This window comes from Macaca mulatta, chromosome 20, assembly GCF_049350105.2.
Source record: "Macaca mulatta isolate MMU2019108-1 chromosome 20, T2T-MMU8v2.0, whole genome shotgun sequence".
In the NCBI taxonomy this organism is placed as follows: domain Eukaryota; kingdom Metazoa; phylum Chordata; class Mammalia; order Primates; family Cercopithecidae; genus Macaca; species Macaca mulatta.
The window spans coordinates 29,771,787-29,792,388 of record NC_133425.1 but is presented as its reverse complement, the minus strand read 5'-3'; the positions used below and the strand labels follow the sequence as shown (position 1 = coordinate 29,792,388).

The following is a 20,602-nucleotide window of genomic DNA, read 5'->3' as shown; positions in this document are numbered from 1 at the left end:
CCAGCAGGTAGCAAGGGCTCTCCATTATTGCTGGCCCCAGGGTGCGTTACCATCCCTCTTTGGTTTCCTTTTTTGTTGTTGTTGAGATGGAATTTTGCTCTTGTCACCCAGGCTAGAGTGCAACAGCACGATCTTGGCTCACTGCAACCTCCACCTCCTGGGTTCAAGCGATTCTCCTGCCTCAGCCTCCCTAATAGCTGGGATTACAGGTGAGTTCTACCACACCCGGCTAATTTTTGTGTTTTTAGTATAGATGGGGCTTTGCCAAGTTAGCCAGGCTGGTCTTGAACTCCTGACCTCAGGTGCTCTGCCCGCCTCGGCCTCCCAAAGTGCTGGGATTACAGCCATGAGCCACCTGGCCTCTTTGGTTTCCTTTGACCCTGCCTACACCTCTATAGTTTCTTCCTTAAACTCTTTTCAACTCCTCTTTGAAGAGTCATATGTTTCTTTCCTCTTTTTCTTCTTATTTTTCTTATTTTTGTGGTTGTTGTTGTTGTTCAGACAGGGTCACGCTTTGTCACCCAGGCTGGAGTGCAGTGGCACAATCATAGCTCACTGCAACCTCGGCCTCCCAGGCTCAGGCAAGCCTCCCACCTCATCTTCCAAGTAGCTGGGATACAGGTGTGCACCACCAAGCCCTGCTGTTCATAATTTTTGTATTTTTTAGTTTTTTGTAGAGATGGGATCTTGCTATGTTGCCCACGCTGGTCTTGAACTCCTAGCCTCAAGTAATCCTCCCACCTCAGTCTCCCAGAGTGTTAGGATCACAGGAGTGAGCCACCGTGCTCGGCCAAGTCATACGTCCCTTAAATGGGCTCTTACTGATACACACCAAGAGGTTGGGTGACTTTCCCAAAGTCACACAGAGTAAGTGACAGGGCAGCTGAGAGCATTGTCACTGGAACACAGAGCAGGGTGGAGGCTTTTTCAACCTCACCAGCCTGCCCAGCCCCCTCCCAAGGTCCCTATGCCCTGCCCAACCTGCTGGAATCTGTGATCCTTCTGTTGGGATGGGATTGAATTCCCTAGGGCTCCTGTCCTGGACCTGGCCAGCAGCTCCAGTAACCAGAGCTGTGTGAGAAGAAAAGGCCAAGCCACTGGGGCAGCCGCACCCCAAACAGAGGTGAGGTCTCCGATGAGTCATGCCCGTGAGGGGCCACTTCCCCTGTCCTAAGGGCCGCTGCTCATCAAGGACCCAGAACACTGTCCTCCTCTTTGACCTTTGCCTACAGTGTTTTTCATCCCTCCCTCTCCCACCCAACAGGTGTCCTGGAGCTAGGACACCTGTCCCCCACCCCCACCCTGGGCCTCCAGAGACGTGAGATGTGCTCAGGGCTCTGGGTGGGGCCTTCAGGCTCCCCAACTTCCTCCTTCCAGCCCCAGATCCTCTCAGATTTCCAGAGATGGGCTCCAGCCAGGGAGGGTGGGGCTGCCCCTGGGACCATCAGGAGTCACGGGCTGCCTGGGCAGTGACAGAGCTCTGCAGGGAGCAGACCTTCACTTGGCTGTGCCTCCTCTGACTCTAACGCCATGGCCAGGCACCTGCTCCTCCCCGTTGTGATGCTTGGTAACCTCAGGGGACAGAAGTGGCTGCAAAGGGCCTGGGTCCTAGCACCTGGGGGACTGAAGAGCAGGATTCCTGGGTTCTGTGTGGGGAGGAGGATGTCAGAAGGAAGGAAGTGAGGCAGCAGAAGGCGAGGGTGTATCAGAGGAGGGAGAGGGAGGCCTGGGTGCCCTGGGGAGATGGAGCCTAGGAGGCTAGGGGAGGGAGTCAGGGAAGGCATCTATTGAGTGCGAGTCACCAGCCTCTTCCTGCCTGCCTCTGTCTTTCCAGTCATCAGTCCCATCCCAGGAGCCTTCCAGGACTCAGGTAAGGCAGCCAGACTGGGGGAAAGTCACGTGCAGAGGCAGGAAAGACCAGAGGACTGGCATGGATGCTGGCAGGGGTTGCTGAATAGACAGGGAATTGGGAAGATAGGGTCTGGGGTTGGAGAGCAGGAAGTGGGGCTGGGCGGTGCAGGTCTGGAAGTCACAAGTGTCCTCTTCTCTTTACCCTCTGGCTCCCAGCTCTCAGTCCCACCCAGGAAGAACCTGAAGATCTGGGTAAGGAAGAGGCCTTGGCACCCTCAGACCTTAAAGGAGGCTAAGGCTGGTCAGGCCATGAGGGAGGTGGAAAAGACCAGAAATGTAGACAAGCCTGGGTCCTCTATGTTCTTTGTTCAGAGGGCAAACTGAAATGGGTGGAGGACGGGGCTTCGTGCTGAGTTACCTGGGCTTCTGGAGTGGGGAACCTGAGGTGGGCTTTGGCTTCCACGGCTCCCCGTTGCAGACTGCGGGCGCTCTGAGCCCTCGGCCCGCATCGTGGGGGGCTCAGACGCGCAGCCGGGCACCTGGCCTTGGCAGGTGAGCCTGCACCATGGGGGTGGCCACATCTGCGGGGGCTCCCTCATCGCCCCCTCCTGGGTCCTCTCTGCTGCTCACTGTTTCATGACGTGAGTATTCGCCCTGGACCCAGCCCCTCTCCGCCAAAGGCCAGCCCCGCCCCCGCAGTTGATCCCCTCCTCCCGCCCCACTTCATAATTTGGAGCCGAGCTGTCCCCAAAGCGAGGTGCTCTTCAAGACATCATGGTTCTGAGTGGGGCAAGGCTGCCATACTGGTCCCACCACTCCACTGAATATCCGAGTCTGAATCCCAGCTTTCCAATGACCCCTCACCACCACCTCAAGATCGGATTTACCCTTCCCCTTTGAGGAGTATCAGCACCAAATCTGGATCGGATAGCACCTGCCCCTCTGGCTCTGAGCCCCTTCCCCCCACGAGGGTCTGCCCCCTCCATAGGGTCAACCTAACCTCCTACTGCCCCGGCCGAGCGCAGGAACGGGACGCTGGAGCCCGCGGCCGAGTGGTCAGTACTGCTGGGCGTGCACTCCCAGGACGGGCCCCTGGACGGCGCGCACACCCGCGCAGTGGCCGCCATCGTGGTGCCAGTCAACTACAGCCAAGTGGAGCTGGGAGCCGACCTGGCCCTGCTGCACCTGGCCTCACCCGCCAGCCTGGGCCCCGCCGTGCGGCCCGTCTGCCTGCCCCGCGCCTCACACCGCTTCGTGCACGGCACCGCCTGCTGGGCCACCGGCTGGGGAGACGTCCAGGAGGCAGGTGAATGGGACAGGACAAGAAAGGGGGCCTCGGGGAGGTGGGGCTTCAGGAGGTGAGGTTCCTAGGGTGGGGCCTCGGGAGGTGACGTTTCTAGGGCGGGGCTTCTGGAGGTGAGGTTCTTAGGGCGGGGCCTCGGCGGTGAGGTTCCTAGGGCGGGGTTTCGGGATGTGGGGCCACAGAGAGGAGCCTGGTGGGAATCTTGGACGGTAGGTTTCTGCGGGTCGGTAGATGAATCCCACGCCAATCACCATGGAGCCCTCTCCCCACAAGGATTCTCAAACTAAGACCACGGAATCACCCACAGGCACCCCATTCCCTCACCTTTCTTTCCAGTTTTTTCTTTCCTGGATTTAGGCTCCGACTAGGGTTCCCATCCCAGCTCTACCATGTCAGACAAAGCGCTTCACCCACTACATTTCCTCCTCTGTAACACGAGGAAAATAGCCATGCCCACTTCAAGAGGTGGTTGGGTGGATTAAATGAGAAAATCCATGTAAAGTTCATAGGACAGTGCCTGGCATAGCAATAACCAATGCACTTTAGATATTTCACCTCAGGTAATCTATAGTAAAGCAGTAAAGCACAAGGCTGGCCTATAATAGATGTTCAGTGAATGCCAATCTGTGCCTCCCTCCCGTCTGCCTTCCTCCCATCCTATCCACCCCCACTCATCTCTGTACTCCCCACCTCCTCTCTTCTCCCTGCCCACCGTCATTCACTCAGTCATTCTTTCACTCAAGATATTTCTTGAGCACCTTCTATATGCCAGGCACTGTGTTAGGCATTAGAGAGACACCAGTGAACATAAAAAGCCAAAATCCTGCCTTTTCAGAGTTTACATCCTAGCAGAGAGACAAACAACAAGTTCAATAAATAAGCACACATTATGTTAGAAGGTGGGGGGGAATAGACCGAATCTCCATCCCCCTCATCCCCATCACCCAAGCTTTCCATGCTCCCAGGGTCCCCACAAATATCCCCATCGGCCGTGGTCAGACCTGTGCCCATCCTGGGGGCTTTGGGAAGGTGCTGCAGGGGGTGATGCCACAGCCTCTGCTTGTGGAGGTCCCATGAGGGCAGGAGGTGACAAGGAAGCGTCACTGTGAGCCCCAGGAAGTTTGTGTGAATGGGGCCAGGCCATCCTGACAATGGGCACCCAGAGAAGTAGATTTCTGCAGAGGTTTTCAAAGAGAGGGTGCATTGCAGGAAGACAGGGGGAGATGAAGGCCAGATAAGGACCCAGATAAGCCATGTTAGATGAAGAAGAGCCAGGATGCCAGGCTGGAGTGAGAAGGGGACAGGCACCTGGGCTGCAAAGGCTGCTGAGGGCTGACCATGAAGGCCTTAAGATCAGACTGAGGGCCAGAGCACTCACCAGCTCCAGGGATGCCCAGGACAATCCCCAACTTCCCTGGTGAGCCCCAAGTACAGCTTCAGCCATCACCTGACCTCAGATTCTTTTTTATTTATTTTTATTTTATTTTATTTTATTTTTTATTTTTTTGAGACGGAGTTTCGCTCTTGTTGCCCAGGCTGGAGTGCAACGGCACGATCTAGGCTCACTGCAACCTCCACCTCCCAGCTTCAAGCACATTCTCCTGCTTCAGTCTCCCAAGTAGCTGGGATTACAGGCACTCACTACCATGCCCGGCTAATATTTTGTATTTTTAGTAGAGACGGGGTTTCACCATGTTGGCCAGGCTGGTTTTGAACTCCTGACTTCAGGTGATCCACCTGCCTCAGCCTCCCAAAGTGCTAGGATTGCAGGCGTGAGCCACCATGCCTTTGACCTCAGATTCTGAATGTGGTGGGGAAGGAGTTCTGTCTGTACTTCCCCCCACCTTTCTGGATCCTAAAAAGCAGGATGGGGCTGCAGCACCAGGTTTAGACAGTGGGATCCATTTATTTTTCTTGGTGAGATGAGAAATGAACTTGAGTAACCTTCCTCTTCATTGTTGAAGTGAAGAGTGGATCAGAAGACTGGGTCAGTTATCCAGGCCCAAAGCTATGCATCCTCAATGAGGGTAGTTGGTGAGAATGCCAAGAAGTCACAAATGAGAGGTTTTCATGAACTGGGAACTGACTGGAGGAGGGGAGTTGAGAGAGGAGACAGGGATGACACCCAGATTCCATGCTTGGCAACTCGAGACAGGATCATGTCAAGTCCATATGGCATCTTTGAGAAAAGATGTCTCCGGACCAATACAACTCCACATGAAAGCTCAGACTTAATGATTATAGTCCCTAAATTGCATCCTTTATTGCAGTGCACAACCTGCACAACCATGCATGGCAGCTCTCACTAGGAGCTTGATGGGACCATTCCTGAGATGAAGAAGTAGAAAGAATAGAGAGAAGCAGCAGGAGATGTGGTGAATGTGATGGGCTGAGAGGCCATGGGGCATCTAGCTGATGTCCAAGAAGCAGCCACAGGGGGCAAACCTGAATCCTGGGAACTGGGGACACCATACCTGCCTCACAGCACCTGCTCTCTGGTTCTGCCCCCAGATCCTCTACCTCTCCCCTGGGTGCTACAGGAAGTGGAGCTAAGGCTGCTGGGTGAGGCCACCTGTCAGTGTCTCTACAGCCAGCCCGGTCCTTTCAACCTCACTCTCCAGATATTGCCAGGGATGCTGTGTGCTGGCTACCCAGAGGGCCGCAGGGACACCTGCCAGGTGAGGGAAGGCCCCTGCACCTGCCTGGCAGGGCCAGAGTCCTAACCGGTGACAAACAGATAAATGACATCTCTCCTAGCCTCATCTGCAAAAGGAGGACAAGATTGCCAAGCGATGGGATTGACGTGTATTTTTTTGTTTGTGTATTTTGAGACAGAGCCTCACTTTGTCACCTAGGCTGGACTGCAGTGGCACAATCTCGGCTTACTGCAAGCTCCCCCTCCCCCCACCCCCACCACTCAAGCGACTCTCGTGCTTCAGCCTCCCAAGTAGCTGAGATTACAGGCATATACCACCACAGACTGCTAATTTTGTATTCACTTGCGCCTGGCCAAGTGAATTTATTTATTTATTTATTTATTTATTTATTTATTGAGACGGAGTTTCGCTCTTGTTGCCCAGGGCAGAGTACAATGGCATGATCTCAGCTCACTACAACCTCTGCCTCCCAGGTTCAAGCGATTCTCCTGCTTCAGCCTCCCAAGTAGCTGGGATTATAGGCATGTGCCACCACACCCAGCTAATTTTTAGTAGAGATGGTGTTTCTCTATGTTGGTCAGACTGGTCTCGAACTCCCAACCTCAGGTGATCTGCCTGCCTCAGCCTTCCAAAGTGCTGGGATTACAGGCGTGAGCCACCGCACCCGGCTATTTATTTATTTATTGAGACAGAGTTTTGCTCTTGTTGCCCAGGCTGGAGTGCAATGGCACGATCTTGGCTCACTGCAAACTCCACCTCCTGAGTTCAAGCAATTCTCCTGGCTCACCCTTCCAAGTAGCTGGGATTACAGGCATGAGCCACCATGTCCAGCCAAGGCCAAGTGAATTTAAAAACCAAAGACAGCATCGCCAGGAGCAGTGACTCATGCCTGTAATCCCAGCTAGTCAGAAAATTGAGGCAGGAGGATCACTTGAGCCCAGGAGTCTGAGACCAGCCTGAGCAACATAGTGATACCTCGTCTCAAAAAAGGAGAGGAACTGGCTTGGCACAGTGGCTCACGCCTGTAATCCCAGCACTTTAGGAGGCCAAGGCAGGCGTATCACTTGAGCTCGGGAGTTTGAGACCAGCCTGGCCAACATGGAGAAAATCCATCTCTACTAAAAAGACAAAAATTAGCCGGCTGCGGTGGTGTACACCTATAGTCCCAGCTACTCGGGAGGCTGAGGCAGGAGAATCACTTGAACCCGGGAGGCAGAGGTTGCAGTGGGCCGAGATTGCACCACTGCACTCCACCCTGGGAAACAGAGCATTTCCCAGGCTGTCTCAAAAAAGAAAAGAAAGAAAGAAAAAGAAAGGGAAGGAAAGAAGGAAGGAAGGGAGGGAGGGGAATTATTTGAGCTAGTAACTGGACAAGAATCACTTGGCTCTGATGACACCTGCAGGATTCTCTTTCGTGGTCTTGAATGCACTCCCCCGGTGCTCTTGGCTCTGGCTGCCATCGGCCTTCTGCTTACAGGGTTTTCTTCTGTTTAGAGCCCCAGGGAATGCAGAGGACAAGGCCTAGCCAAGGAGGGTTTCTAGGAGAAAGGAGAAGGTGGTGTATCTTGGGCCAAAAGAAGGGGCAGGACCTTTTCGAGGAGGCCAGTATAAACGGGTGGGTCCCTGGGCTGACCCCTTGACATGTAGTCATCTGTCACTAGGGTGACTCTGGGGGGCCCCTGGTCTGTGAGGAAGGCGGCCGCTGGTTCCAGGCAGGAATCACCAGCTTTGGCTTCGGCTGTGGACGGAGAAACCGGCCTGGAGTTTTCACTGCCGTGGCTACCTATGAGGCATGGATACGGGAACAGGTGATGGGTTCAGAGCCTGGGCCTGTCTTTCCAACCCAGCCTCAGAAGCCCCAGTCAGATCCCCAGGAGCCCAGGGAGAACTGCACCATTGCCCTGCCTGGTGAGTGGGCGGCACCCCTGGATGTGAGTGGGACGTGGGAGAGTGAGTTGGGATGGAGACTGCTGGGAGTGATTGGGGTGCAGGAGGCCCACTGACCCAGGTCTCTCACCTCTCAGAGTGCGGGAAGGCCCCGCGGCCAGGGGCCTGGCCCTGGGAGGCCCAGGTGATTGTACCAGGATCCAGACCCTGCCATGGGGCACTGGTGTCTGAAAGCTGGGTCTTGGCACCTGCCAGCTGCTTTCTGCAGTGAGTGAAAATCTACGTTTCAAGCCGATCCTTGCCCCTCCCTACATCAGCCTGAGACACCATTTATTTGGCCCCAGCCCCTCCCCTGGGGGGTGTGGGGCGTGTGGGATCCCATTCGGAGGTGTAGGATACAGCACAAAAAGAGGGGTCCTGGCCTCGCAGGGGTGGATAGAGGCATGGTAGAAGTTCAATCCCGGAGGCGGGGGTGTGAGTGAGCCGCTGGAATGGGGGTAGCGTGGGGATCCCACCAGGATGCAGGATCCTCACCAGGCGAGTCTAAGCCAGGGGTGCGAGGTTTCTAGCCATGTGTGCGGGATCCGGCCCACGTCCCTCGCCCCCTATCCCGCAGCCCGAGCAGCTCCGACAGCCCGCCCCGCGACCTCGACGCCTGGCGCGTGCTGCTACCCTCGCGCCCGCGCGCGGAGCGGGTGGCACGCCTGGTGCAGCACGAGAATGCCTCGTGGGACGACGCCTCGGACCTGGCGCTGCTGCAGCTGCGCACGCCCGTGAACCTGAGCGCAGCTCCGCGGCCCGTGTGCCTACCCCACCCGGAACACTACTTCCTGCCCGGAAGCCGCTGCCGCCTGGCCCGCTGGGGCCGCGGGGGTGAGCTGGGGCCCGGCGCTGGCCGGGGCGGCACCGGGCGGTGCAGGGGCCGTCTGGGCCGCAGCGCGGGCTCCCTGCCTTTTCCCTTCCAGAACCCGCGCTTGGCCCAGGCGCGCTGCTGGAGGCAGAGCTGTTAGGCGGCTGGTGGTGCCACTGCCTGTATGGCCGCCAGGGGGCGGCAGTGCCGCTGCCGGGAGACCCGCCGCACGCGCTCTGCCCTGCCTACCAGGAGGAGGAGGCGGGCCACTGCTGGGTAAGCGGCGGGGGCGGGGCCTGCGGAACGCAGGTCCGAGAGGGCTCTAGGAAGAGGGCGGGGCCTGTGGAAGGCGAGTCCAAGTGGGCTCTAGGGAGAGGGCGGGACCTGCGGAAGGCGGGTCCGAGTGGGCTCTAGGGAGGGAGCGGGGCCTGGGGAAGGCGGGTCTGAGTGGGCTCTAGGGAGGGGCGGGACTTGCAGAACTGGGAATGGGGCGGAGCCGAAGTGGAGGCGGGGCCAGAACGAACTGGGGGCGGGGCCTGGCCCTGGAGAACTTTTGGGAAGGGGCTGAGGCGGGCTCTGAGCTGGTGCTATGGTTTCTCTCTATCCCTGGATTTAAGGAGAATCCTAAAGTGAGGGCTGAATTCTTACACAAATTAGCATTTGGAGTCTGATTTGGAGAATGTGGAACTTGATATTTCTGCAAATGGGAAAATCTGGAGTCCTGGAAAGCCCCAGGAGTTCTGATATTCTCTGCACCCAGGCAGAGGCAAGTAACACACGCACTTTGTTGCTGCAGAATGACTCGCATTGGAGCCTTTTGTGCCAGGAGGAGGGGACCTGGTTTCTGGCTGGAATCAGAGACTTCCCCAGTGGCTGTCTACGTCCCCGAGCCTTCTTCCCTGTGCAGACCCATGGCCCATGGATCAGCCATGTGACTCAGGGAGCCTACCTGGAGGACCAGCTAACCTGGGATTGGGGCCCTGATGGGGAGGAGACTGAGACACAGACTTGTCCCCCACACACACAGCATGGTGGTGAGCAGGACGCCTTTGGGCTCTAGGGGCTCCTGGGGGTGCATAGACCCGTGGCAGGGGCTCAGGGGTCAGCCATGGGGCCCCAACTGAGGTGGCCACCTCCTCTCCCTAGCCTGTGGCCTGCGGCCGGAGGCTGCTCCAGTGGGGGTCCTTTGGCCCTGGCTGGCAGAGGTGCATGTGGCTGGCGATCGAGTCTGCACTGGGATCCTTCTGGCCCCAGGCTGGGTCCTGGCAGCCACTCACTGTGTCCTCAGGTGGGTCTTACTCATCTCCTAGGCGAGAGGCAGGAAGGGAGAATGGAACAGAGCCAAAGACTTGTTTGTTTGTTTGTTTGTTTAAAAAAAATTAACAATGGGATCTTGCTGTGTTGCCCAGGCCGGCCTCAAGCAATCCTCCTGCCTTGGCCAATGTGCTAGGATTACAGGCATGAGCCACTGTGCCTGGCCCAGAGGACTCTTAAAATAGTGGAATAGTCTCCTTTAAGCATCTTGCAGCCAGGCACAATGGCCCATGCCTGTAATCTTAGCACTTTGGGAGGCTGAGGCGGGCGGATCACGAAGTCAGGAGTTCAAGACCAGCCTGGCCAACATGGTGAAACCCCTCTACTAAAAATACAAAAATTAGCCAGGGGTGGTGGCACCTGTAACATTACCCAGCTACTTGGGAGGCTGAGGCAGGAGAATCGCTCAAACCCGGGAGGCAGAGGTTTCAGTGACCCAAGACTGCACCACTGCACTGCAGCCTGTGCAACAGAGCAAGACTCTGTCCAGGGTGGGGCGTGAGGGAAGAATCTTACAGCACTGGGAGATGTTTTGACCTGGAAGGGAGATTTGGAAGGAGGGATGATGAAGGAGTGAGTGGCATGACCCCAGAGAGTCATCCTTCCCCTGGGCTGGGAAGGACTTTGCCTGCAATAGGAGGAACAGAAAGTTACATTGGGCCTTGTTCCAACAGGCCAGGCTCTACAACAGTGCCTTACATTGAAGTGTATCTGGGCCGGGCAGGGGCCAGCCCCCTCCCACAGGGCCACCAGGTATCCCGCTTGGTCATCAGCATCCAGCTGCCCCGGCACCTGGGACTCAGGCCCTCCCTGGCCCTCCTGGAGCTGAGCTCCCGGGTGGAGCCCTCCCCATCAGCCCTGCCCATCTGTCTCCACCCGGCGGGTATCCCTCCGGGGGCCAGCTGCTGGGTGTTGGGCTGGAAAGAACCCCAGGACCGAGGTGAGACTCCTGGGTCGCGGGAACAAGGAGTGGCTGGAGGCCAGAGCCCTGGAACAACTCTGTCTCCTCTCCCCAGTCCCTGTGGCTGCCGCTGTCTCCATCTTGACACCACGAATCTGCCACTGCCTCTATCAGGGAATCCTGCCCCCTGGAACCCTCTGTGTCCTGTATGCAGAGGGGCAGGAGAACAGGTGTGAGGTAAAGGGGCCTGGGCATCCTGGAGTAGGCAGGAGAGAGGCAGTGTTGGACTGTGGTACCCTAGAGAGAGAGCAGGATTGGAATTTTTTTTTTTTTTTTTTTTTTTTTGAGACTGAGTCTCGCTGTGTCGCCCAGGCTGGAGTGCAGTGGCGCGATCTTGGCTCACTGCAGCCTCTACCTCCCAGGTTCGAGCAATTCTCCTGCTTCAGCCTCCCTAGTAGCTGGGATTGCAGGCATGCACCACCACGCCTGGTTAATTTTTGTATTTTTAGTAGAGACAGGGTTTCACCATGTTGGCCAGGCTGGACTCAAACTCCTGGCCTCAAATGATCCGCCCACCTTGGCCTCCCAAAGTGCTGGGATTACAGGCGTGAGCCACCGCATCTGGCCAGGACTGGAATTATTGGGTGTTTGGCCCCAAATGGGACCCTAGCTGGACTCCGGAGAGAAACTGGGGACCTGGATGTCTAGGGATGCAGACCAGAGTGCTTCCTGGCCAGACCCTGGGGAAAGGGGCAGGGGACCAAGAGGAAGGGCAGCAGACCCACGTGGCCTCGCTCCAACTCTGCAGATGACCTCAGCACCGCCTCTCCTGTGCCAGACGACAGAAGGCTCCTGGGTCCTCGTGGGCATGGCTGTTCAAGGGAGCCGGGAGCTGTTTGCCGCCATTGGTCCTGAAGAGGCCTGGATCTCCCAGACAGTGGGAGAGGCCCACTTCCTGCCCTCCAGTGGCTCCCCACACTGGCCCACTGGAGGCAGCAACCTCTGTCCCCCAGAACTGGCCAAAGCCTCAGGATCCCCGCGTGCAGTCCACTTCCTGCTCCTGCTGACTCTCCTGATCCAGAGCTGAGGGGCTAGGGTCCCGGTGCCACTTCCCCCTTCTCCACCCTCTACTTCCCGCCCAGCGGGGCTGGAATGTGGCCCAGCCAGCTGGAATCTCAAGGGCCCCACCCACCTAGATTGCAGAGGCTCGAGCTAATTGGGCCTCAATGCCCGGGCTATTTTGAACCTAGGAATCCTTGGGGGTGGCGGGAGGAGCGGGACAGTAAAGGTGTAAACACAGGCACCTGTGTGGCCTTGTGGCATTGCTGTGGGCAGGCTGAGGGGCTGGGCATCAGAGGCTAAGCCGGAAGCCCAAGGGGGAGGTCCCCTCCCTCCTCCCTCCTCCGGCCTCTGAGTCAGGTCTTGGGCTCTCAGGAAATGCACCCTGATAACCTGGCAGCGATTCCTTCATTCCTGCCCCAGGGCAGGGAGGTCGGGTGGCCAGCTGGCTGTGTGTCACCTGTCCAGTGGAGTCAGCACCCTCAGCACGTGCTGGACATCTCAACCCCAGCTCAGACCTGCTGCCCTCGCTGCCTGCCATAGACACATCTCAATGCATGATGCTCCGATGTGTCCCCCCAACACACACAACACATGGGCCCTTCAAGGGTCCACTGCTTTCACATTCTGCCCAGAACTTGGGTCCCTTGTATGTGAACCCCACTCCCTCACCCACTGCTTACCTGCACCTTCCTGCATTCATTCAACCCCTGTTCCCTGGTGGCTACTAAGTCGTGGCACAATTGGAGTCTGATATATAAGCCCACAAAGCCCTCCCAATCTAGTGGGGACACATGTGGACACCCCTGGCTGGGATCGGGAAGAGGTAGTACCAGTGATGTTTGAGCACAGGAGAAGGGAAGGTGGTTTCCAGCCAGTGAATGTACAATTAAAAAGTAAAGCAAAACCAGAGACAGGGTGCAGTAGCTCATGCCTGTAATCCCAGCACTTTGGGAGGATCACTTGAGTCCAGGCATTCCAGACCAGCCTGGGCAACAAAGCAAGACCCCCATCTCCACCTTTTTTTTTTGAGACAGAGTCTCACGCTAATGCTCAGGCTGGAGTGCAGTGGTGCAATCTCGGCTCACTGCAACCTCCGCCTCCTGGGTTCAAGCACTCCTCCTGCGTCAGTTCAAGTAGCTAGGATTGCAGACCCAAGACACCACGCCCGACTAATTTTTGTATTTTTATTAATTTTATTCATTTATTTTTAATTTTTGAAACAGTTTTGCTATTGTCGCCCATGCTGGAGTGCAATGGCACAATCTCGGCTCACTGCAACCTTCACCTCCCAGGTTCAAGCAATTCTCCTGCCTCAGCCTCCTGAGTAGCTGGGATTACAGATGCCCACCACCATGCCCAGCTAATTTTTGTATTTTTAGTACAGATTGGGTTTCTCCATGTTGGCCAGGCTGGTCTTGAACTCCTGACCTCAGATGATCCACCTGCCTCAGCCTCCCAAAGTGCTGAGATTACAGGCATGAGCCACCGCATCTGGCCTATTTATTTATTTATTTTGAGATAGAGTCCCCTCTGTTGCCCAGGCTGGAGTGCAGTGGCACAATCTTGGCCTCCCGGGTTCAAGTGATTCTCCTGCCTCAGCCTCCCGAGTAGGTAGGATTACAGGTATGCACCACCACACCTGGCTAATTTTCTTTGTATTTTTTAGGAGAGACAGGGTTTTACCATGTTGGCCAGGCTGGTCTCAAACTCCTAATATTGAAGAGTGATCCTCCCACCTTGGCCTCACAAAGTGCTGGGATTACAGGTGTGAGCCACCACATTGAAGCTCCACAATTTTTTTTTTTTTTTTTTTTTTTTTTTTTTTTTTTTGAGACGGAGTCTTGCTCTGTTGCCCAGGCTGGAATGCAATGGCGCAATCTCGGCACACTGCAACCTCCACCTCCCGAGTTCAAGCGATTCTCCTGCCTCAGCCTCCTGAGTAGCTGGGATTACAGGTGCGTGCCATCACGCCTGGCTAATTTTTGTATTTTTAGTAGAAATGGGGTTTCACCATGTTGGTCAGGATGGTCTCCAACTCCTGACCTCGTGATTCGCCTGCCTCAGCCTCCCAAATTGCTGAGATTACAGGCGTGAGCCATCGTGCCCGGCCAATTTTTTTTTTTTTTAATTAGCTGGGCATGGTGGCATGCACCTGTAATCCCAACTACTGAGGAGGCTGAGGAGGGAGAAGCCCTTGAGCCCAGGGGTTCAAGGCTGCAGTGAGCCATGATTGTACCACTAAACTCCAGCCTAGGCAACAGAGTGAGATCCTGTCTCAAAAAGAGAAAGAAAAAGGACAAATGGGGACCTGGGGAAGGATAGGTTTGGGGGTGAAAGCCAGCTGATGAGGGTGGCAGAGGGGTCGCCTCTCGGGCTAGGCACAATCTCTGGCTTGAGAAGGAAGACGAAGGGGGTAAAGGGCCTAAAGGGAAGCTGGAAGTTTTCACTGGGAGGCTTAGGAGAAGGGCAGAGGTTCTTACGAAGCCAGGCTTAGCCTTAGCAGCTACATGCCAGCTATAATACTCCCCAGGATCTTCACAGTGCATACATCTCCACCTGCTCCCATACCCAGTCAGTCACCCCATGCCATCTCCACAAACACTACACTTACCCCTTCCTCTACTGAAACCCACCCACCAGGCCCCATGTCTTGCCCCCTCCTCCCAGCTAAGACACTCCTTCCAGTCAGGCCCCTCCCATTCACCCACCCCAGGAATAACCTGACCTCCAGCCTGGACCCCAGACATCTGGTCTCCAGAAAGCAAGTGAGGACTCTAGGCTCTGCTTTTCCTGAAGCTCAGACCCAACAGGTGTTTTTTTTTTTTTGTCTTTTGTTTTTTGTTTGAGACAGGGTCTCGATGTGTCGCCCAAGCTGGAGGGCAGTGGCGCCATCTCAGCTCACTGCAGTCTCTGCCTTCTGGGTTCAAGTGATTCTCCTGCCTCAGCCTCTCGAGTAGCTAGGATTACAGGCATGCACCACCACAGCCAGCTGATTTTTTTGTATTTTCAGTAGAGACAGGGCTTTGCCGTGTTAGCCAGGTTGGTCTCCAACTCCTGACCTCAGGTGATCCTCCTGCCTTGGCCTCCCAAAATGCTAGGATTACAGGCATGAACCACCACACCCAGCCTCAACAGGTGTTTTGAACGGCCAGAGTGGCCCTCAAAGAGGACATGCCTCATCCCCACTGCAGCCACACGGCAGGCTTTGTTTCCCTGAGCCTCTGCCCTCTGCAATCCATCCCCCGCATCTTCACCTTACCACCTTTTATAACGCCTTTCGGTCTCAGCTCCCAAGGCAGTTCCTCCAGGACCCTTTCACAATGCCAGCCTTTGCCAGGCTGCAGTATGCTCATGCCATTCTTTTTCATCGCTATTCCTGGCTTGAAATTATTGTGTAATTGCAATTTTTTAAATTTATTTTTATTTTTTATTTTTTTTAGACAGGGTCTCCCTCTGTTGCCCAGGCTGGAGTGCAGTGGTGCGACCACGCTCAATGCTTCATTGAACTCCTGGGCTCAAGCAATCCTCACGCCTCAGCCTCCCAAGTAGCTGGGACCATAGGCATGCACCACAATGCCTGCCTAATTTTTATATTTCTTTTGGAGATGAGGCCTCGCTATATTCCCCAGGCTGGTCTGGAACTCCTGGCCTCAAGCGATGCTCCAGCCTCAGCCTCCCAAAGCCGACTAGTCACCTTGCCAGCCTGTTGGTGATTATTTGATCGAAGTGTGTCACCCCTACTTCACCATGAGCTCAGGGCTCAAGGGGAACGGAGCTGGTGCCTGTTTTGTCCTGGGCACCTGGGAACATCATAGGCACTCAGGAAATGTCTGTGGGATGATTGCTGCTGCTCCACAAGCTCACCACCACCGTCAGGTGGAGGCTTCGCAGAAAGAGCCTGGCGGGGAGCTGACCCTAGTGTCTTAAGCTCCCATACCCAGCCTAAGGAGGGAGGGAAGGAGGGAGGAGTGGCTGTGGCTCCAGATAATAAGGGCTGGGGCCAGGCCCTGGGGGGCATAACTGGCCTGAGATAACCTGAAAGACCTGAGGCGGAGGAGAGTCTATCACATTCCAGGGAGACTGCGGGCACACACACAAACCACATGCACGTGCGTACACACACACTCAAACACACACTACACACACAGGGACACAGCCTACATATGTGCGCGCACACACAGCATGTGCATGCACACCCACACCACACCACTTAAGGGGATACACACAGCCTACACACGCATACACCCACACCATATACACACTACACACCGGGACAAACGGACTATGCACACGCACACACATACATACACACACAGACACATACATGTACACACGCGGGCCTGTGGCTCTGAAAGGACTCATGACTTTGGTGGCAGGAGGAGCTGGTGGGGCCCAGCCAGTGGGCGGGGCCAGGGGAGGGGCGGGCAGGTAGGTGCAGCCGCTCCTGGGAGGACCTTGCGTGGCCAGACCGTGCTGGTGACTTGTCCACACTGCTCGCTGCAGATACTCCAGGCGTCTCCCGTTGCGGCTGCTCCCTGCCTTAGAGGCCAGCCTTGGACACTTGCTGCCCCTTTCCAGCCCGGATTCTGGGGTCCTTCCCTCTGAGCCAACATCTGGGTCCTGCCTTCGACACCACCCCTAGGCTTCCTACCTTGTGCGCCTGGAGTCTGCCCCAGGGGCCCTTGTCCTGGGCCATGGTCCAGAATGGGGTCCTGGGGCCTGGGCAGCTGGGGGCTGTGGCCATTCTGCTCTATCTTGGATTATTCCGGTCGGGGACAGGTAAGTGAAGACATGGGGGCGGGGTGGGGACAATGCACAGGAGGAAGTCAGCGTGATCATTTTCTGGGGTGCGCCCTTGTCTGGGGCCCAAGAAAACCCACGGCCTCCCTAGCTCTTGGCCTCCCTTTCCCACCTCGGCTCTGCCAGGGAAGGGGCCAGCCCTCTGGAGCAGCGGTGGGTGCTAAGGGGTCAGGGAACCCGAGTCTTCCCTACTCACCCCTCCTCTTTCTTTCTTTCTAGGAGCGGAAGGGGCAGAAGGTGAGACTTTCCTCAGAGAGGGAGGAGGGGAGGGGGAGGTGACTTGGATCGGATTCCCCTGGGGTTTAACCAGTGCCTGGCCTTCGGCTGGGCTGCCTTCCAACTAGATTCTCTTAGGGCTCCCAGAGAGGCGGGTTGTAGCCCTCACCTTACGGGCAGAGAAGCAGAGACTTGCCCAGGGCACACTGCCAGTGAGGGTGCAGCTGGGATTCAGATCCACGTCTGACTCCCAAAGTGAGGCAATTGAAGTGATTTTTTCGGTTTGGTTTTGTCTTTTGAAACAGGGTCTGGGTCTGTCGTCGCCCAGGCTGGAGTGCAGTGGCACCATCACAGCTCACGGCCCGCTCAGTGATCCAGCCTCCCGGGCTCACGTGATCCTCCCACCTCAGCCTTCCTAGTGGCTGGGACTACAGGTGCATGCCACCACACCCAGCTAATTGTGTTTTTTTGTTTTTGTTTTTATTTTTGGTAGAGATGGGGGTCTCACTATATTGGCCAGGCAGGTCTTGAACTCCTGGGCTCAAGCGATCCTCCTGCCTCAGCCTCCCAAAGTGCTGGGATTATAGGTGTGAGCCACCGTTCCCATCCTCGAGGTGGTTTTGTGGGAACCAAACCAAGGGTCTCCTTTCTTGGAAGGCACCCAACCCGGTTCTGAGTCAGACCAGCTTTCAATCCTGGCTTCCCCATGCACTGGCTGTGTGTCATTGACCAAGTCCCCCCACTTTTCTAAGGCTTAGACTCCGCACCTCTAAAATGAAGCTGGTCATGTCCGTCTCCTGGGGCTGTGGAGAGGATGCAGGGAGATGAGGAAACGAAAGCCCCTCCCAGGCCTGGCACAGCCGCTAGGCTCTCTAAATAGTGGCTATTGTCATGATGATAAGGGAGAGGAGGATCCGGTCTGCAGTTTTCTCTGCTCTTAGAAGACTTTGTGAAGAGCAGTTGGGTTCTACTCCAAACAGTGGCCTCGATGGGGTTGGGGCTGGGGCTGTCCTGGAAACTAGACATTCATGTCACGGGAGCCCAGTTCTGCTGTTGGTTGGTTGAACCCATGTCCACGATGCCACGGGCACTGCGGACATGGGACTCTGCCCCTAGGGAACACCCAGATTGGTGTGGTGGAAACAGACACAGTTGTGGACTCCGGAACAATTGTGAGATTGGGTAGCTTCGGGGAGCACGGTGGAGGTGGGGGGGTACTGGACTCGGAGGCAATGCCCAACTCAGCCAGCAGGAGCCCGCCTGTCTACGGAGGGGCTGCTGTTCCAGTCAAGCATCCACAGGCAAAGGGAAGTTTGCCAGACAGTAAGGATGGGGAAGGGCATTCCAGGTAGAGTGACCTGGATCAGCCAAGGTCCCAGGTAAACAAGTGCGTGGCCTGATGTACATGACTGAAGGGTCCAGAGAGGACGACCAGGTCCGATGGCAGTGCCATGGTTGTCTGGAATGTTATCTTAAGGGCCTCGTGGAGCCAGGGAAGGGGTTAAGCAGGACTGTGGCCTGGTCAGATTGGGGATTTTCAGACACAAGTAAGGGGCGGGATGGACAGAAGGCTTGCAAGGAGGGAGGCTGCCCTGAGACCTGAATTAGGTAATGGGTAGTGAACAGAAGGGGCAGAACTGCCCACACCTGGGAGGGAACAAAGGGGTGCTGACTCCTGTGAACCCACTTCCCAAGCTCTGTATCAGAGCTCCTGGGCTGCGTAGGAGTGGCCAGGCTAACAACCTGACCCCTTCCTTTCCTCCCTGGGCAGCCCCCTGCGGTGTGGCCCCCCAAGCACGTATCACAGGTGGCAGTAATGCAGTCCCCGGTCAGTGGCCCTGGCAGGTCAGCATCACCTATGAAGGCGTCCATGTGTGTGGTGGTTCTCTCGTGTCTGAGAAGTGGGTGCTGTCAGCTGCTCACTGCTTCCCCAGGTACCAAATGGTGAAAGTCAAAAGTGGGTTGGAGGTCAAAGTTCATGGGTCAATCCAGATCAGAGGTTGGGGTTCTTGGGTTGGGTCTGAGAGTGTCAGTTAAGTCTGGAAGGACCAGTTAGGAGTGAAGGTGAGGGGTCAGAGGTTACAGGATAAAACTAAGGTGCAATTTGAGACCTAAAAGGGGCTGATTGGAATCAGGGGTTCGCAGCAGGGGTTGGGGAACAAGGAGAGGTCTCCTGGGTCTCAGCCTTTGCCGCCTGCCTGCAGCGAGCACAGCAAGGAATCCTATGAGGTCAGGCTGGGAGCCCACCAGCTGGACTCCTACTCTGAGGACGCCAAGGTCAGCACCGTGAAGTACATCATCACCCACCCCAGCTACCTCCAGGAGGGCTCCCAGGGTGACATCGCACTCCTCCAACTCAGCAGCCCTGTCACCTTCTCCCGCTACATCCGACCCATCTGCCTCCCTGCAGCCAACGCCTCCTTCCCTAACGGCCTCCACTGCACTGTCACTGGCTGGGGCCATGTGGCCCCCTCAGGTGAGGTGGGACGCTGGGTGCCTAGAAGCGTGGAGGGGCAGCTGACTCGGGGAGGGGCCCAGAGTAAGCCTCTTTTGCCCCCACAGTGAGCCTCCCGGCACCCAAGCCACTGCAGCAACTTGAGGTGCCTCTGATCAGTCGTGAGACGTGTAACTGCCTGTACAACATCGACGCCAAGCCTGAGGAGCCACACTTTGTCCAGGAGGACATGGTGTGTGCCGGCTACGTGGAGGGGGGCAAGGACGCCTGCCAGGTAAGCACAGGCCCGGGAGGCAGATAACCAGTGCAACTTGGGAAAGGAGGCCTGGCCGGGTCCTGATGGCTGCTGTGTGGCTTCTCTCCTCAGGGTGACTCTGGGGGCCCACTCTCCTGCCCTGTGGAGGGTCTCTGGTACCTGACGGGCATTGTGAGCTGGGGCGATGCCTGTGGGGCCCGCAACAGGCCTGGTGTGTACACTCTGGCCTCCAGCTATGCCTCCTGGATCCAAAGCAAGGCGACAGAACTCCAGCCTCGTGTGGTGCCCCAAACCCAGGAGTCCCAGCCCGACAGCAACCTCTGTAGCAGCCACCTGGCCTTCAACTCTGCCCCAGCCCAGGGCTTGCTGAGGCCCATCCTTTCCCTGCCTCTGGGCCTGGCTCTGGGTCTCCTCTCCCCATGGCTCAGCGAGCACTGAGCTGGTCCTGCTTCCAGGATGGATGCATCACACTCAAGGACAGGAGCCTGGTGTTTCCCTGATGGCTTTTGGACCCAGGGCCTGGCTTGAGCCACTCCTTCCTCCAGGACTCTGCGGGAGGCTGGGGCCCCATCTTGATCTTTGAGCCCATTCTTCTGGGTGTGCTCTTTGAGATCATAACTGAGAGTCAGGAGTTTCACTGCCTGTAGCGATGGCCAGAGCCTCTGGCCCCTCCTCCACCGTGGACCAGCCCATTGGCCAAGCTCCTGGGACCCTTGGCTATGAAAATGAGCCCTGGCTGCCACCTGTTTCTGGAAGACTGCTCCCAGCCTGCCTACCCAGCCTGATGGGCACATCCCTCTGCCCTCTCCCTGTGTTCTGGGCTGGGGCTGCCTTTGTGCAGCTTCAAGGACAGGAAAGGCCCCAATCTTGCCCACTAGCCGCTGAGTGCCCCCGAGCCCTGACTCCTGGACTCCGGAGGACTAAGCCCCCACCGGAACTGGGCTGAGGCTTGGATCTGGGGTGGGGGTAACAGGGCAGAAAGGATTAAAATGTTTGAGCACAACTCGCCGTGCATGTGTGAAGTGAAATGAAGAACATCGGCTCTTGGCC

The 20,602-nt window shown here is 56.5% G+C and overlaps 2 protein-coding genes across 7 annotated transcripts in view; both read left to right on the top strand.

Moving 5' to 3' along the window:
* PRSS36 (serine protease 36) overlaps nt 1–12,066 on the top strand; it is a 44,491-nt gene extending 32,425 nt beyond the window's left edge. The window contains exons 2-17 of one of the 4 annotated variants that reach the window (XM_077985917.1): nt 112–209; nt 1,030–1,123; nt 1,835–1,870; nt 2,068–2,103; nt 2,330–2,492; nt 2,877–3,157; nt 5,666–5,832; nt 7,473–7,719; nt 7,836–7,965; nt 8,315–8,571; nt 8,664–8,824; nt 9,345–9,582; nt 9,695–9,836; nt 10,537–10,802; nt 10,879–11,000; nt 11,572–12,066. In XM_077985917.1, the coding sequence (XP_077842043.1) occupies nt 2,488–2,492; nt 2,877–3,157; nt 5,666–5,832; nt 7,473–7,719; nt 7,836–7,965; nt 8,315–8,571; nt 8,664–8,824; nt 9,345–9,582; nt 9,695–9,836; nt 10,537–10,802; nt 10,879–11,000; nt 11,572–11,850 (2,295 nt within the window). In that variant the 5' untranslated portion in view covers nt 112–209; nt 1,030–1,123; nt 1,835–1,870; nt 2,068–2,103; nt 2,330–2,487 and the 3' untranslated portion in view covers nt 11,851–12,066. Of the gene's footprint in view, nt 1–111; nt 210–1,029; nt 1,124–1,498; nt 1,568–1,834; nt 1,871–2,067; nt 2,104–2,329; nt 2,493–2,876; nt 3,158–5,665; nt 5,833–7,472; nt 7,720–7,835; nt 7,966–8,314; nt 8,572–8,663; nt 8,825–9,344; nt 9,583–9,694; nt 9,837–10,536; nt 10,803–10,878; nt 11,001–11,571 lie in introns of those variants that run through there. The other 3 variants (XM_077985915.1, XM_077985916.1, XM_077985918.1) reach the window with 3 other exon arrangements.
* A 4,175-nt stretch (nt 12,067–16,241) lies between these two features.
* On the top strand, nt 16,242–20,555 carry PRSS8 (serine protease 8). Of its 3 annotated transcripts, NM_001266588.1 has the most exon segments (6): nt 16,505–16,604; nt 16,845–16,862; nt 18,613–18,775; nt 19,046–19,317; nt 19,404–19,570; nt 19,664–20,547. In NM_001266588.1, coding segments are annotated over 6 exon segments (1,032 nt in total). In that variant the 5' UTR covers nt 16,505–16,519; the 3' UTR covers nt 19,991–20,547.
* Nucleotides 20,556–20,602: the final 47 nt, after the last annotated feature.